At 39.1% G+C, this 18,259-nt stretch overlaps 1 protein-coding gene across 2 annotated transcripts in view; it reads left to right on the forward strand.

Annotated features, from left to right (window-relative positions):
- Positions 1–1,653: 1,653 nt before the first annotated feature.
- piwil2 (piwi-like RNA-mediated gene silencing 2) overlaps positions 1,654–18,259 on the forward strand; it is a 39,772-nt gene continuing 23,166 nt past the window's right edge. The window contains exons 1-4 of one of the 2 annotated variants that reach the window (XM_073860416.1): positions 1,685–1,808; positions 1,922–1,999; positions 2,402–2,686; positions 2,820–2,916. In XM_073860416.1, coding sequence (XP_073716517.1) covers positions 2,429–2,686; positions 2,820–2,916 — 355 coding nt within the window. In that variant the 5' untranslated portion in view covers positions 1,685–1,808; positions 1,922–1,999; positions 2,402–2,428. Of the gene's footprint in view, positions 1,809–1,921; positions 2,000–2,401; positions 2,687–2,819; positions 2,917–18,259 lie in introns of both variants that reach the window. The other variant, XM_073860417.1, reaches the window with a different exon arrangement.

Raw genomic sequence — 18,259 nt, forward strand, 5'->3', positions numbered from 1 at the left:
TTATTTTTCCATCTGTAAGTTCCTATTTCTGCAGCATAATTGCAGTACATAATACCAATTTGTATGATTGACATTTAATAACAAAATCTCTAAAGTATTTTAAAGTGCACTCAGTGATTTCTCCTCAGTTAAAAACTTTTGTACATTAAATAAAAAAATAAATATAAAAATGTGTTTCAAATAAAGTGAGATGAAGACTCCAGTCATATCAGTAGCTGAATAAAAGCTTTTTTATTGAAGCTGGACTGACGAGACAGATCACATGACTTTTTTAATAGACATTTTTACTTATGCGCACAGAATAAATTTTGGATGCCAACAGCACATTTTTCGAATGGGACATGAATACTTAGTATTCAGTAGGTGAACAATACCCAGAAGTGTATTTACTGATATTGTAAAGTGTGCATCAACAAGTCAAGACCACATGAGCTTAACCATCAGATTTGTCTGACCCAGATCTAAAGTACCCTACACGAGTCACGACATTACTGACTCAACCGCTTTGAATTCGAAACTTCGCATTTCCGTTTGTAGAGCTATAAACCACAACACATAATTTGGTGGTATACTGCAAGATTGTTCAAAGATGCTTGCTTTTAATAGTTTTGTTCTCTTTGTAGACATTTTTATTGTTAATTGAAAGTTATTGTGAGCTCCACAACTTGTCTCTGGTTGTATAACAAAGCAATGTTTACTGTAGTCTTTACAAAGCAGTGGAAACAAATAGAAGTCAATCATATGGCCCTCTAACTAAAAGACTTTCTTAAGATATTTTTAATTTGTAAAGATTTTTTCCTGTTTTTTTTCCATAATAATAGCAATTCTGGTGACTATAGAAACTGGATATGCAAGAATGAGATTGCCTGACAGTGATAAGCATTTTACAAATTATGAGCCATGGCAACAATAGGCTAATTGTAACCATCAAAATAACAATCTAGTGTAGCTCACAATCTAGCTTGCAGTCTTTTTGTTTTCTGCAACCCAGTGGTGGTCACAAAATAATAGAGCTGACTGTTTAATTCATTTGAAAGAATCAATTCATGAATCATTTTCAAAAGCAGAAGATACCAAACCTTATTTTTGAGATATGAGCTACTTGATAAGGCTTTATAGGACAATTCAAGGTGAATGCAGTCTATCTGATGTTATCTCCACCGTCCTACGGTGTAAGAAATGAAATACAATGTCATCAGGTTCAGAGACCAAAAAAACCTGCAGCATCATCTATTTTGTAAAATCCCTTATACAAAACTTTATCTAGTAGTCGTGGTGTTATTAAAATCACATGCAACCTTTCAGGAAAATTCTGAAAAACATTGAGACTATAAACTGCAGTTTTTTGACTATGCCTTTTCATAAACGTTGCCAAGCAAAATGTTAACGGATTAATAAACCGCATAATACAACCATAAAGTGGTCAAGACTGGCAACTTTTTTAATTTAACGTTCCGGCTCTTGCGCATCGGAAAGACCGATTCATTTGATTAACCCAGTCTGGAAAAATGATTCATCGATTCATTAAGTAATTCCTCAAAATAATTCAAGACGTTCATTGCATGTAAGTAATTCCTCAAAATAATTCAAGACGTGCACATGCTTTATTTGTTGTCTGTTTATTACTCCATCACCTAGCTAAGCTGTCCGTTCTGCTTTAATCAAAGCTTTATTGAGTCAGAACGAATCAACTCGACGAATCTACAGTATGAAGAATCGCGAATCGGACATCACTTAGTATTTTACCGGATGAAGGCGCGCGAAGCATACGTCGTCTGGTCTGACACGTGCATCAGTTTAATCTGCAGGTATATAAACACGTTTAAATCTTTACGTACACCGTAACGTGGTTTGTGACAGAAAATATGTGAATATTATTATTGTTTATTCATTTTCGCATGTCTTGCTGCCGAATATTCAGTTGCATTTTCAGTCACGTGCACGTGCTCGAGAACGTAACTTAACGTAAGACGATTTGACTGAGGAGATTTTCGACCGTGTAAGTTGCATATAAAATAGCTGTTTATTTACGATGTCAAATTAAACTTGTGATTAAAGTTTATGACTTCAAAATCTTGGCGACTTAGAAAACCAATGTCACTTCGAATTAATTGGGTGTGAAAAAGTAATTAGCTTCGTGTTTGCAAGTCATGTAACGTTAAGCATGCTAATGCGCTAATCCTTATTTAAAAAATGTAAATTGCATTGTGACTAAGTATAAGGGTGATTTAATGTCGTTGGGATTTGCAATACTTCGACAATATACTTTAATAATCAAGAAAAATCGTTAATTATATAAACTATATTATGAACTTTATTGATCTGAAGGTAAATTTGGGTATTTTAGTACAGTCACCGACAAAACGTGTCCCACTTTCAAGTTGTGCTTCTGTTTGTCCAGTTGCTGTAAATCGTGATAAAAGAAGAAATGGACCCAAAACAGCCACCATTCCCTGGTCCACCTTATGGCAGAGGTGTTGCTCGCTCCATCAGTGAGCCTCTGGTTGGTAAGGTGGAAGAGGGAGGTTTTGGAAGAGGCAGAGGATTTCTAATGCCCATTTCTGAGCCCACTGTTGGGATGGGTAGAGGGGCTGTGCCTGCCATGGAAATTAAAAGAGCAGACACAGCAGAGGAGATGCCTGAACTACAGGCAGAAGAGCCAGAGGTGACCCCAGTGATAAGCAAGGTACGGTACAGAGGATACATTTTGTGGCACTGAAATGTTTTTATTATTATACATCATCTAGACAGTTTATAAGATTTATGTATCAAGTGTCAAGTATGATTTCTTGTGATTTCATTCATTCATTCGTTGTTAGGTCGATGTTCCTAGACCAGAGTCATCACTGTTGTCCATGTTCAGAGGGATGGGCATTGATCCGGGAAAAACATGGGGCAGGGGAGCAGCGCCTATTGGTATGTCACAAAATACATCTTTGCAATAACAGAGAAAAACTTCACATGATTTAAATATTTAAATTGGCAAGACCTAAAACAAATGCAAATGATAAGTTTATGTGACGATACTACACTGGCCCAATCGGGCAAGTGACAGTTCTGTCAACTGTTCTGAGCCATTAAACATTCATTATTATTATTAAAGCGACACCATGTAATATTTCAACCTTCATAATAAATTGTCAAGACCCTTGTGATAGTACCGTATTTATCGCACTATAAGGCGCACTTAAAAGCCTTTAATTTCCTCAAAAAACGACAGTGCGCCTTATAATCCGGTGCACCTTATATATCGATCAAGCGCTGTATTTTTATATATGAAAAAATGCAGCGCTTGCAGCATTACGGCTACCGTAGTCAGTAAACACAGGTACTGTGCTTTTTCAGACTGTTTCTTTTACTACGTGTTAACTGAATTAGGGAAAGGTTCCCCTCCACGTTTTGAGCAAGGCTGTGAGATATTGTTAAAGGAACACGCCCACATTTTGGGAATTTAGCTTATTCACCGTATCCCCCAGAGTTAGATAAGTCCATACATACCTCTCTCATCTCCGTGCGTGCTGTAACTCTGTCTGACGCAGCCCCCGCTAGCTTAGCTTAGCACAAAGACTGGAAATGCATGGCTCCAGCTAGTATACTGCTCCCAATAAGTGACAAAATAACGCGATCATTTTCCTATTTATGTGTTGTGATTTGTATAGTCAAACCGTGTACAAATAACAAGGTGATATGAGACACAGCGATCTTTTAACAGTATACATACTGAGAACTATATTCTCTGAAGACGAAGCACTGCCGCATGGGCGGAGTGATCTGCTCGCAGCACACGAGAAGCCCCTGGTGAGGAGCAGAGAGTTCGGTCAGAGTTGTGCAAATCACTCCGCCCATGCGGCAGTGCTTCGTCTTCAGAGAATATAGTTCTCAGTATGTATACTGTTAAAAGATCGCTGTGTCTCATATCACCTTGTTATTTGTACACGGTTTGACTATACAAATCACAACACATAAATAGGAAAATGATCGCGTTATTTTGTCGCTTGTTGGGAGCGGTGTACTGGCTGGAGCCGTGCATTTCCGGTCTTTGTGCTAAGCTAAGCTAGCGGGGGCTGCGTCAGACAGAGTTACAGCACGCACGGAGATGGGAGAGGTGTGTGTGGACTTGTCTGGCTCTGGGGGGTGCGGTGAGTGAGCTGGGTTCCCAAGATGTGGGCGTGTTCCTTTAATATGCACATTAACGTTTAAGCAACGTTACCATGGGAGTGAACGGAGTTGTCAGAATGCTTAATAAAGTTTGACTTTTTTCTGACTGTTTTGTTGACATTCCCTTTAGCACAGCTCCATCTAGTAGATGCATAACGCAAACCCAGTCAAACGTTTGACTGCAGTATCTTCTATTCTTTGCGCCTTATAATCCAGTGCGCCCTATATATGAAAACAGTTCTAAAATAGGTCATTAAATGAAGGTGCGCCTTATAATCCTGTGCGCCTTATAGTGCGGAAAATACGGTACATCGACTTTAAATAGGTTGAATGACATGTCTACCATAGCCTGACGGGGTCTGTATTGATTTTATTCGTACTTTAAAACTTAGGGTTTCTGGTAGTAACCAGAGCACACAAAAAACTACAAAATTCGACTGCTTTACGGCATTCGTCACTTCCTCCACACAATTTTTTATTTCCGTGAATTTTGCTGGAGGCTACTTGAGGAGTGTAGAGAGCAACTTCTATCATGTGACTCTGTAGCACCGTGTTAGTGTCACGGACCTATGACACGGGTGACCCGGGTTCGATTCCCCTTTAAGGCAATTTTTTATATAAACTCACGATCTTGATTCATACATAAATGCAATCTTCTTTATAAATGATGGCGATTATCTTGCATATAGTTCCCTGTATTCAGATGCTGCGTTCACGTATTTATCTTTCTTTTACTGTCTATGGTATTTACATTACAATCCAGGATGCTATAGCAGTCAAACTTGCTCAAACTCACACAGTGTAAAACCCAACCCTATTCATTCACCAATCAGATCCGAGCGTTTCTCTCTTCTCTCTTCCTCATTTGCTGCGTTCCGCTGTCACTCGCGTGACATATCACAAAGCGGCAGACCTAAACACATCGGTTTTCTTGGATTTGGAGCGACAATTTTCACACAAAAGAGAGGAAAAACGAGCGTCATTGCGGAATATCCTGGTGGCGAGGGAGAGAGAGAGACGATGCAACAATATTTGTTTCGAAAAAGGCAAGGAAATACTTCTGGTCGTTTCTCAATGGGAAGGCTGCAGCCTCCGGAGGTCAAATATGCAGGCTGCATACGTCATCAAGCCTGATTTATTAAGGTAAACTGAGCATTACATTCGCAAGTCATAAGCATACTGCAACAATTTACGATTAACTAAGTATAATAGTCAACTGTATAATTGTTAATATTCTGAAATAAGACAGTCTTGATGTATGCAGCTTAGAAATACGACATCCGGAGGCTGCAACCTTCAGGTTGAGAAATGGCCACGAGTTCCTCATCAGAAAGTTGTAACATGACTGCATGACTGATGCCTCAAAATGTTGATCGTTTAGCGCAGGGGTGTCCAAAGTCGGTCCTGGAGGGCCTGTGTCCTGCAGAGTTTAGCTAAAACTTCCCTCAACACACCTGCCTCAAAGTATCTAGTCTGTTTAGTAAGACCTTGATTAGTTGGATTAGGTGTGTTTGATTAGGATTGGAATAAAACTCTGCAGAGACACTGGCCCTCCAGGAGCAGGAGTGGACACTCCTGGTTTAGCGTTTTAAAGGTTTAGTTTAGTTTTAAGGTTGGCCAGTTCTTTTCCTTTTCGACAGTGCTGCGGCGCTTGTGGCCTCTAGGGGCGCTAGGCTTGAAAAATACATGTCTAGCGCCCCCTAGTGGCCAAAAAGTTCTGCGGTGTGCCTTTAAGCCCTGTAATATCAGTGTTTCCCCCCATGTCAGATCAGTAATTTTCAGGTGCTGTGTCATGTACAAAACGAAGCCAATATTTTATGCATCTGTTAAAAAAATCCTTGCTCACTCAGCACTCATGACCAGCTGCTCCGTAATTACATTTTCCCCACATGCACCAATGCCTGATGCGTCAAGTATGATCTAGGCTACAGAGTCACAGCCACACGCGGCAAGTGATGCCATGAGTGTGTGTACAGAGCCTGTCATTTTAGAGAGAGCTGTGCCAAAATCTATTTGTGGAGGTCAGTTTTGATTTTGTGGCAGGCCGCTTAAAATAAATGTATTTATGGAAAACAATGAATATACACTCATAAATACACTAACATGAATCCCCGCAGGGCTCGACATTAAGGCTTGTCCGGGACAAGTGGATTTTTTGTAGGACAAGTGTAAGAGAAAATTAGTTGTCCGACTGGACAAGTTAAATTTCAATCAATGTTATGTGCCGTTAACGACAGAGCAGAACGCGGAGCGCAAACACCGAGCGAAATATTGAACAGAGAGCACGCACGCCGACACACACATTTACATGTACTGTTATTGTTACTAAACAAGCTGTGCGCGCATTAAACCTGATCGCCGAATACAGAGGGGCGGGAGTCGCGGGACGGGATGGAGTGAAGTGGAGAGTGATGTATCTTCAGGCTCCGGCGTGAATATAAATGACTTCACTGTGTGTCAAAAAAGCCGATTTAAGTCCGTATTTTTTTTCTTCTAAAGTTCGGTAAAAACACATAATGGGCTTAAAATCTTGTTTAAGAATCTGTTTTATAATGAGAATCAGCGCGCCCATGATTGTGTGCGCAGCGCTGATTTGAATCTGACAGAGTTCGTCACTGTACATAAAAATTCCCACACAAACATTACAGCGTAAATGCTAGGTTTAAGATTGATTGTATATATATATATATATATATAACAGATAATCTAGATTCATTTATTCTAATACGTTTTTTAAAACATGGTATTGTTTTAATGTTTTGCTTTAGTGTTTTTTAATGTCAGACAATCATTGAAAAATCTTCTATTATTTTGCTTTATTTGCTAGTCCAGGTTTGGTTGAAGGCTACAGTTTGTCCGGTTAGAACAAGTATGTCCCACTTAAAGTATTCAAATCGTTGACTTTATTAAATGTGCACAGATGTGTGGTTAGGATAATGCACGCACAAGCACAGTCCACAAAACCTCCTTTGATTTGAATCAATCCTGCTTATTTAAACTATAACTATTTACACTATTAAGCCGATTTCCTTTCCCGTTATCATTCACCTGCTCTATTCTCCGACACTGCGCAGACTCTAGCGGAAAGTTTTGGAACAGTCCATTTTGCACTTAATAACAGGGGTGACCGGATTAGTCCATTTATTAAAGGTGACACTTTTCTACAGTCATTGAAATGTGGGGAAAACGAAGAGAAAGGCAGCAGATATAGCATCATTCTTCAGAAAGAGTAGCAAGAAGCAGCCAAATCAATCTTAGTAAAATACATTTCAGTGACCTAAATTCACATGATTTCCTGGTCTCTATAGTATTTTCAGCAATGGGAGATATAAATCCTGGTTTCAAAGTAAATTTCTAAAGTTTTATTTGATTAAATAATTCAACCTCATGTTTTTTTAAACTATGACTATAAATTGTATGTTAATCTCAATTTATTTTAATTAAAATTCAAGTATTGTAGCAATTGTATGTTATACATTATTCTTATTAACACACCTATAATACTTAAACGTATTTTAAGGATGGATGATAGAGATTTTATGTGTCACCAGAGTAACTGCTGGCCCCTGTCTGGTCACCCCTATGAAAAAATCCCTTGCTCCGCCACTGATTAGCAAAACACAAAAAATACATTATATTATAAATCTTTACCCGGACAAGTGACTTTTGTTCATGGACAAGTGAAACATAAATTTACTTGTCCGAAGGACAAGTTGCTCACAAAGTTAATGTCAAGCCCTGTCCCCGTATACTTCACGATACTATACGATACATTGCTCGCGATAACGGTAGTATGACAGTGCAACGGTTATGCTATATGCATTTATACAACAGTTCTTTCTGGTTCTCGAATCTGATTGGCTAAGAGCTATGCGATATTGTGCTAATATCGGCACTGTAACCGCTTCACCTTTCGTATCATTCCGCCACCTAGTGAATGGAGGTCCTAAGCAGGCTCATCTCTGAATGGAAAAACACAGACGCGCTGTTTGGATCACTCTCCGTGTATCTCATTAGTTTACTAGCTCATAAATCAGTCTGTGAATCCCCAATCGGAAGTTATTATTGGATGTCACGTTAAAGTTAATGGGATTAATGTCTTGTCACATCGTGTGGACGATTAACACTTGGAAAGAGGAATATAAACACTCGTTTTTTTCTGGAGCTATATTTCTTATCAGAACGCGAAAACACCGTGGAACTGCAGGTAAGCACCGCAGCTTTTAAATGTGGGCATTGATCATTTACTTTATCCTGACGTGACTATTAAAACATGTTATGAGATATCGCCACTGGTATAACGTTATTTTTAAGCAGCATGCAAAAACATCTCTCTGACACTTATAAAAAACCGTTTTATATAGTACTGACAAGAACAAAGTTTAATAATAATAATCGAGTGCTCGTATCACGTTAAGAATAAATGAGAAAGCAATAGTAACGTTATACAAGTAGTTTTATTAACTTTTACCTCGCGCCAAAACAATAACAACACAAAAGACACTAAATATGAATTAAAAAACAAGTAATAGTTTGATCATGACACCAAATACTGCTGATTTGATCTCATTTTGACGATCATAAACAAACAAGGCCAACATGAGAGCCAGGGTATCTCTTTCAGAGATGTAGCCCAGAGAGGGCGGTGGTCAGCGGGGCGAGTGAACACTGAAGTCCGCTCATGCTTTGGTTCTCATTCGTACCGAATCTCACTAAGCAAACGTTCAAACAGGCGCTATCTTTACTAATCGACTGCAGATTTAAATATAATACATATACATTCTCGACTGAACTAATCTTAAAACTACACTTTGTGACCAAGAAACGGTAATATAAAGTAACGGCTTTTCCGTCCATTGAGTTGTTATGAGCTTCAAAGCAGCCGAAAGTTTTACCTGTCATTCTGGCCGCCCTCAAATCCGTGGCGGAAGAAGTAGTTCTCAAACAAAGAGGCTTTTAAAATAACTCCGTTGTTGTTTTCTAGTTTTCGTTTTTCAAACGTGTGCCGTCGAACTGTTGTATAAAAGCAATATCGCTCTCGGAGTCGTGCGACACAGCTCTATATCATCACGGCTGCGACTGCCTCCGGCACTCGGCCTGCGGCCTCGTGCCTCTGGCCTAATCACAGCCGTGATGATATAGAGCTATATCACACTCCTACTCGAGCGATATTGCTTAATTGTTGCACATGTTATTTTTCAAAATTTATCATGATGCTAAATTAAGATCTGCAGCTAGTAAATACAACCAGTAGTTAGGTTCTAATTGATTTGTTGCATGTAACATACATTTATTCATGTCAAATCAATTAGAACCTAACTACTGGTTGTATTTACTAGCTGCAGATCCTAATTTTGCATTATGATAATTATGATGTAGAACCGTCGCCCCGTGATACTATCAATATTGAGAGCCATGTATCAAGTGTTTCTCACAGATCTGAAATTTACTTGTGGTGGTAGCTGGTGAAGAGGGCAATTATTAGGGGTGGGAATCGCTTGGACTCTCGTGAATTGATTCTTAGGGTCCCGATTCGATTCAGAATCGATTCTTGACGTTCTAATTTGCATATGTGTGACGTCATTACGTCACATTTGCTCTCAAAGCCAGGTTAATGTTTGCGCTTTTGCTACTAGTCTCTGAACTGTCATGTACTGTACATTAATGCAACTAAGGGATAAATAATGTCATTCTTATATACATATATGTCCTGTTTCTGTTGTAAGACATTAAAACCAGTAAAAATAGTAATTAAACGTGACATATTAATTCTTTATGTTAACTGGCATTAAAGGTGCAGTGTGTAAATTTTAGTGGCATCTAAAAGCCAATTTATACTTTTGCGTCGGGGTAACGCCGTAGGGTACGGCAGACGCTACGCACGTAGGCAACGCCGTCATGAGCATTTATACTTCTGCGTTTGTGTTGCTCTGCAGTTACACCGCCGAAATGCGTAGGAGGAAACATAATGCATTCACGCCGACCAATCACAAATCTTGCGGTCCGCGTCGTTTCGATGTGTGGTTACATTTTTGAGGAGGTGCACGTCAGGTACTGCGAAGGCTACGGCGACAGGGTTCGCGTCTATGCGTATGTTATGGCATACCTGTAACGCGCACCTAACGCAAAAGTATAAATTGGCCTTAATGGTGAGTTTGTGAATTGCAACCAATGGTCTACCTCCACTGCTCACGTCTTGCTTTTTAAATGCACAGAAAAGCTACGGTAGCCGCCACCGGACAAAAATGTCATCATCGTTGGAGACAACTTAGTAAAAAAGTTTGAGAGAGAGAGAGAGAGGCAGTGTAGCGCTGATTTGTATGCTTCTGATATACTGTTGTAATTTTGTAGTTTGTTTCACTAAACCGCATCTCCGCTATTTTAAGGAGTACTCGACATGTACTCAAGGATTTTTTTTAAAAACTCCTCAAATAGAATAATGGCGACAGCCCTAAATTCAATGTAGAGATATATGTAGTATAGTATATAAGCATTTAAAGTGTTCTTTCTCTTCTGCTCTTGTAAGCTCTGCTATGCGCTCGTGCATTTAAGAATCGATTCTTGACATTTGTGAATCGATTCAGAATCGGCCCACGTCTGAATCGCGATTCATCTAAGAATCGAGATTTTTTTGTCCCACCCCTAGCAATTATTACCCACCGACAAAAAAATGGTCTACTACATTTGACAAAGAACTAGTAATGTGTGACACAACTAGGGGTGGGCCGATACGATATTCAGTATCAGTATTAGTCCGATATTGGTGAAAATGGCTGGATCGAATATCGAATAAGCCTGGGAGTACAATCCGATCCAATACCAACACAGACCTTGTCATGGCAACTTGGGGCAAAGCGCGACTTGCTGAGCAACATGAATTTGCACCAAGTTGCACTTTAAATTGTACAAAGTTACACCTTAAATTTTATTTTGAATTTTTGTGCTAAACATGTTGCTACTAGTCTGTTTGAAACGTTTGAATAAAAATGAAGCAGCAGTATTGCACAATCTTTCATTGAGTCTTGAATTTGCAAAGTCATTTGTTGCACAGTAAAATGTTTGAGTTCTGTGGCTCCGTTTAAGCTTTTTGCATGGCTAACAAATGTGTTATTTGCAGCTTAATTGATTAAAAGGGTGATAGAGATGGTATTGGATCGGGATCGGTATCGACAGATACTCAAGGTTGTGGTATCGACATCGGTATCAGACATGAAAAAGTTGTATCGGCCCAGCCCTAGACACAACACAATACTTTGATTTATTAAACATTAATATTAATTTCACATTATAGTTTATTAATCCAACCATCCCAAACTTTCTTTGCCATGAACAAAGCTGACGCTGTTTGTCAAAGCACCACAAAAAGACTTTCTGGTTTTTGCACTGATATATGAAGCAAATAGATGACCCCTTTTATCAAACTATTGAATACAAAAATATATCATTATAGTATATTAATGATAGACAGTTCAGGTCTACAGATTATAAATGTGACTGGTGTTATTATGGTTATAATTTCTATTAGAGAGAAAAGAGGCACATTTACTGCTTCTGCTCTATTTCTCTCTTGCCAATTAAAAAAAGCTTAATACACTCATAATTTCAGGTTTAAAAGTCTAGTTGCTGTCCCGGTGACAGGTGACTTTACATTACAGCTTTGCGTTTTTATATCTTGAGTCAGTGCAATGGGCTTGACATTAGCTTTGCTTTTTTGCTACCATCTCTGTGCAAACTTTTTAGATTTTAGAAAAGTTATGGTTTATTAAAGAGCCAGTAAGAGCACCTTTCAGTAGCCTACTCTGCTCTGATTGGTAAACTGACACAGTCTCCGCACAGATCAGTGGCACAGACCAACAATAGTGCAACATGTATTAACCTAGTGATGCTAACATGATTTAGTGATAAGACATTATCGACATCAATACACATCAGGGTTTCCCGCAGAAAATTTGTTAGTTAAGGTGGTGGGGTGGATGGGTGGGTGAGGCCGAGGGCGTGCAATCAAAGGGGTGGGGCATGTGCGTTATGATAAAAATAGAAATATTTTTATTTAAAACACTCAAATAAAACTTAATTTTGAAGAAACTATGACAAAAAAAGAACACATACTAGATTATTAATGAATTAAATGTTTTTACCTCTAAAGGGAATAGCTGCGTGGTGAAGTGAAACTAAAGGGTTAATAAACACAAACTAAAGCAGATGTTGTAGAACGTCTGGCGAACGATGTAAAAACTTATTATTTCCCACTATTTATTACATTGTCTTAAACGTAGGGCAACTACTGTAGCATGTAAATAATGCACATAAATAAAGTGAGGAAGAGTGCTCAACAATTATATCTAATCAACAGGCATGTGAAACCTAGCTAACTTAGCAGGTTGCTCAAACAACAAATTCACCAGCTAACTTACATTAAAACTGCAAGAACTATAGACTAATACAATAACAGGCTTAAATAAACCCAAAACATAAGTCCACTTACAGTTGTCACGGACACGCGTTTTATCATCTGGCTATCCTCCAGACATGACGGAGCACGTCTTATCTCATTTCGGCCGTGTGGTGGGTGTGCACACTCGTGGTGTGAATTGCGTCCAAACTATTCTCTGAGATGTTTTATTAACTGGCTTGTTATTCTCCAGACAGTGACGGTCCGGACCCCGTCTTTCTCATTTTGGCCATGTGGTGCATGTCCCCGCTCGCGGTGTGATGCGCGTAGTCGCTATTCTCCAAGATGCACTTGACGGCCTTTTGTGCAGCAATTTTTTTTTTTTTAGGTGGTAGGGTTTCCAAGCTCAGGCGGGTCGCCTTAACTGAAATGTGCTGCGTGAAAATTTTAACCACAGATTCTTCATCATTTGGTAGTAAAAAAACAACACAAACTGAAAACAAGCGGAGATCATTCACCAGCATAGAACTGCGCGTTCCCACACTCCTTTGTAGTCTTATCATAAACAAAAATGCACACGAGTGGTTTCTGGAGAGAGAAATAATAAATAATATGCAAACTTCAGATGCTGCGTAGAAGAGAGGGCAGGACTTTAAACAGGAGGTCACGTGTCTTTCCAGGACCTTGCAGATGCTGGCAAATCATGGCAGTGTGAATGATAAAAAAAACGAACGATCCTGGAAAATTCCAGGATGCATTTTCCGAAATGTCTGTGTGAAAAGGGCTCAAGTTTACCTTGAATGAATACAATACATTATCCCTTAAATGCATTCTTTTGCAAAAAAACTATGGATTCCTAACTGCATTACAGGTCATTTTCGATTTTGGATCTATGTGGCTCTTTAATAATACTATTATGAAAAAATGGGAGAAAATGCAGAGCGTGGTCGTGACTTTTAAAACAAGAGCCTAGGGTTGTGCCGATAGACAATAGTATCGTGTATTGACGATCTTCAGACATATCGCCAATGGCAGGTTTTCATGGCGATAGTTGGCGAATGGTTACTATTATTATTATTATTATTATTATCATCATAGTTTTACATTAACATCCACAATGCATGCTTTTCCTCACATGAGGGTTTGTGGGCTTCACTTTACGCGGAGGGCTTGTAAAGAGAGAATTCCTTCTTGCACGTACCTGCACCTAATGCGCGCGTCTTGGACTCCTTCTAGCACCCGCGTCATGACCAGCTGCGCTTCTCTCTGTCTCACGTGCACGCGCTCTCGCGGCTGTCCGAAGTCTAAACATAAACTAAAGTAGTAATCCTTATGTCTTTGTTCAGTTTAATGCGTTTCATGCGAGTTGAGGCAAACTTTACTTTTTGTTTAAAATATGACCCGCTGCATGGCGCCTCTCTCACTCTCGCGTACGTGCAGACCTGCGCTCTGTCCGAAGTCAGATCACTTGGTATTAATCCTGTTTATGATATGCATTTCAATGAGTTAGCAATACATCCCTCGTGTTTAATATATGATTGTGTTTAAAATATGATCGCGTTCCGCTGGACCGATGCGTTTAAAAAGGCTCATCTGAGAGCACCATTGCTTGACACGTGTAGCCTTCTGCAAAAGCACTAAACAAATGCATTGCATTGTTTGTATGTGCGCGCACGTGTGTGTGCGTGCGCAGATGCATGTTTTTACAGTTGTTAAGTAATCATGGTTAGGGTTTTAATGACGCGCTCGCATTAATGGCATCAGTTTTAAGAAGGTTGCGGTCATGACGGTCTTGTTCCTGTTCTTTTTTGTCCACCCATCAAGTGACTTGTTATAATGAGTAAAAAAAAAAACAAATAAAAAATGAGTAAACTACTGGCCGCCCCCCGATACTATCGTGTATCGCCGATCTCACAGGCTGACGATAAGACGATCTCAAAATAGTACATATCGCCCAACACTACAAGAGCCACTTGTTTTCGCCATAGAAACCGGAGGCACGGTGAAACTGCACACAAGCTTTACTCAAGACTCTGGTTTTACACACAATATTAATCAGACTTCGGACTCGAAGTAATTAAACTAGGCCATGGGCGACCTGCCCAAGTACAATGAATGTGTGGGAAACACTGTACTATATATACAATAGGTTTGTCCAGTGCTATCTTGATCTCTCATCTATGCAATTTTTAACATCCCCACATCTTCTTGTGTTTCAATCTGTGTTTGACTTCAAATTCACGCGGGGCTGCGTTTATAATCGGTAGATTACTGAGTGCATGGTGACAAAGAATAGATGCCTCGTGCAAATGAGTGGTAAAAACACGGTTTCAATTATTTTCTCTCTCTCTCTCTCTCTCTCTCTCTCTCTCTCTCTCTGCACTAAATTCCTGTGCCGTGTTTGAATAGTTGCATATTAAGGGGTGGTATTATTGTAATAAGATTCACTTCTGACATTACAAGTGGAGCCAAATTTCAATTACCTTTTTTTCACATCCTGCAGAGAATGGTTTACCAACACTAAGTTACCGGGTTGTTCTTTTATATATTTTCTAGTTTGATAGAAGCACTGGGGACCCAATTATATCACTTAAACTTGGATAAAGTCAGATTTTCATGATATGGCTCGTTAAAATCTTTGATATAAGTAAATGGCACTCATAAAATGAGTGGAGGCTTGGACCTGAAACGGCATTCCTTACGTCATGAGTTAACAAGCAGATGTTTTTCTTTGTCTCAGTAAGGTTTAAATCCATCAGACTGGTGCCATAAACAGTAAGCAATTGTAAATGAAACCCACCAGAACCAGCCCTGCTATATACTGCATTAAATCAAATGCATACCTGCTTCATTATACTTCATTTATGTTAATGCTAGATTGATTGGAGTGGGCATCACATTGTGCTCCATCATCTCTGTATCCTTGGCAACACCAACAAAGGTGAATAGTCAACTGCTTAGACATGCAATTTATTGCTGAAGACAGCAGGAAGGTCAAGTAGCAAATAATGAAAATTTGCAGTGTAAATAACAATGACGAATGTACACTCTCTTTGCATTAAAGAACTTTTTCTTTATAAGGATTTAAGTAGTGCTTAAAATAGTTTGTCCCTTTTAATTTAATGACCAGCTTCTGTTTGTTTGCCTCACGCACAGCTCTTGTGTTTCCTATGCTCTTGTCAGGCCTCACAGGCTTACTTAAAAAAACACATAGGAGTGGTTTCCCAGACAGGGTGCAAGTCTAGTCCCAGACGAAAATGTATGCTTGAGCTGTCTAAAGGGAAAACAGTTTGCACTGACATATCTTAAAATATATCAGCGCTATAGCTTTTTGCAGATTACTATCAGTACAACAATCTCAAGTTCACATTACTTTAGTTTACATACATTTATGCGCAGAACCACTTCAGCATGCTTTTTGACTGTCAATGTAGTTTATATAACTATAGTTAATGTAATGACAGACGTAAAAACTAGGGATGCACCGATATGAAAATTTTGGCCGATAACCTATATATATATATACATGTTATCGGTATCGGCCAAAATTTATATATAGGCCGATAAATATTCATATTATTTTCACAATGAAAAACTGTGAAGACTGTGGACATCTTGTCTTTGTGCTAGACTAGCATACTCTTCTTAAGCCCGCAACACGTGTCATCTTCGTGCTATGTCACAGAAAGCACCAATCAAAACTCCACATGGCCAGCAATGAGCAAGTGAAGTGGTTCAACAAACCAAAATAATCCATCATTTATCGGCTTTCATTTATCTGCCTAATTTTGCTATCAGACCGATAACCGATAATATTAAAAATAAGCAGTTATCGTCCGATAACTATCCAATCTGTTTCTCTGAAGGTTACAATTAAAGATGAGGGTTTACTCCATGATGCGATCGTATTCCCCTCCAAAATACACAATGACAGGGGCGGGGTGTACGCGTCATGATGAAAATGAAAATATTTTTATTAAAAACACTCAAATAAAACTTAATTTTGAAGAAACTATGATAGACAATGAACACATGCTAGATTATTAATGAATTAACTGTTTTTTAACAGATACCTCTAACGGGAATAGCTGCGTGATGAAGTGAAACAAAAGGGTTAATAAACACAAACTGAAACAGATTTTGTAGAACGTCTGGCGAAAGATGATAGATAGCACGAAGATTGTAAAAACTGATTATTTCCCACTATTAATTACATTATCTTAAAGTAGTGTAACTACTGTAGCATGTGAATAATGCACATAAATAATGTGAGCAAGAGCGCTCAAAAATTATATTGAATCAACAGGCATGTGCAACCTAGCTAGCAGGTTGCTCAAGCAACAAAATCACCAGCTATCTTACTTTAAATTTGCAAGAACTATACTACCCTACAAAGCCAAAGCGCAGTAACTACGCATTTGAGATAAGGGTTGAAATGGGCTTTGTGAGATCGGTTGTGTCTTGTGACAAAGTCTCCTGGTTCAATTTTGTCCCAATTTTGTGTGCCAAAATTGCAGTAACATGTTTGACTGGCTGGTGTAAAAAAACTTTAAGGGCTTTTTTCTAGAGGTCGACCGATATGCTTTTTCTCTGGCCGATGCCGATTCTTAGAAATCGGGGCAGCCGATGGCCGATATGTTTGGCTGATTTTCTATATGTACATAATCAAAATGTTCTCATCATTAGCAGATATTTTAAATGTAAAAATGTCACTATTTAAGTCAAAGTATTAAAAAAAAATATGACTGGTCTTTCTGAAGAGTTTTACAACCTCCTCTGCACCATGCATTTATCAGACACAGATATTACCTTACACACTGTCATCTTCTTTGATCAGTTTTTTACCATGGCTTTTATTGCTTTGTAGGATAAAATCCTTATTTGGTAGACATGATAAAATATTTATTCATCATAAAGTTAACATAGTAAATGTCTATGTTTTTTAGTTGAGACTGTTATTTAGGGCAAATCTTTCTAAACACATTTACATTCTCATGTCTGAGGCGCTATACGTGACTGATTGTGCTGACAGTGACGTCTTGTGAGTTTAGTGTTGGGACAGATCTTTTGTTTCAACCGTTCATTCAAACAAATCCGTTCAAAGGAGTCAGTTCGCGAATCGGACGCGCTGTGTTGTAATCCAGGCTGAGCAGCGCAAAACTGTAAACAAAGTGTTACTGTAACAACACGAAAAACATTTCCTCGGTGGATATGATTTGGTCTTCGGACCTCTCGCCATCGAGTCAGTTTTGTTTTGAGTAATAAAAGCAGGGAGACAGAAAGCGTGCGCGCGGCTCTTCTCTCTCTGTCACGCAAACAAAACTCATCATCACTCATTAATCACATGAAATGAGCCTAATCTTTGCACAGACAGTGCACCGCGAGACCTAAGCCCGTCGCGCTGTTGTGTACTGGCTGGTTAATTCGCGCGATCGCATTTAGTAAAGCTGTTTGAACAAGGCATGGCTGTACACACACGAGACGGGAGCGATCTGCTTGCAGCAAGAGGCAGCGTCACGAGTTCTACAACAGCGCTTAGGTGCCCGCAAATGCGCCTGCCTATTAATCGGCCTAATTTTGCAGCAAAATTGGCCAAAGCCGATTTTTTAAAATATGCCAAAAATCCGCCGATAAATCGGTCGACCTCTACTTTTTTCTAGGTTTCAATGTTTGCGTAGTTACTGCACTTAGCCTTTGTAGGGCAGTATA

Source organism: Misgurnus anguillicaudatus, chromosome 22, assembly GCF_027580225.2.
Source record: "Misgurnus anguillicaudatus chromosome 22, ASM2758022v2, whole genome shotgun sequence".
Taxonomy (NCBI): Eukaryota; Metazoa; Chordata; class Actinopteri; order Cypriniformes; family Cobitidae; genus Misgurnus; species Misgurnus anguillicaudatus.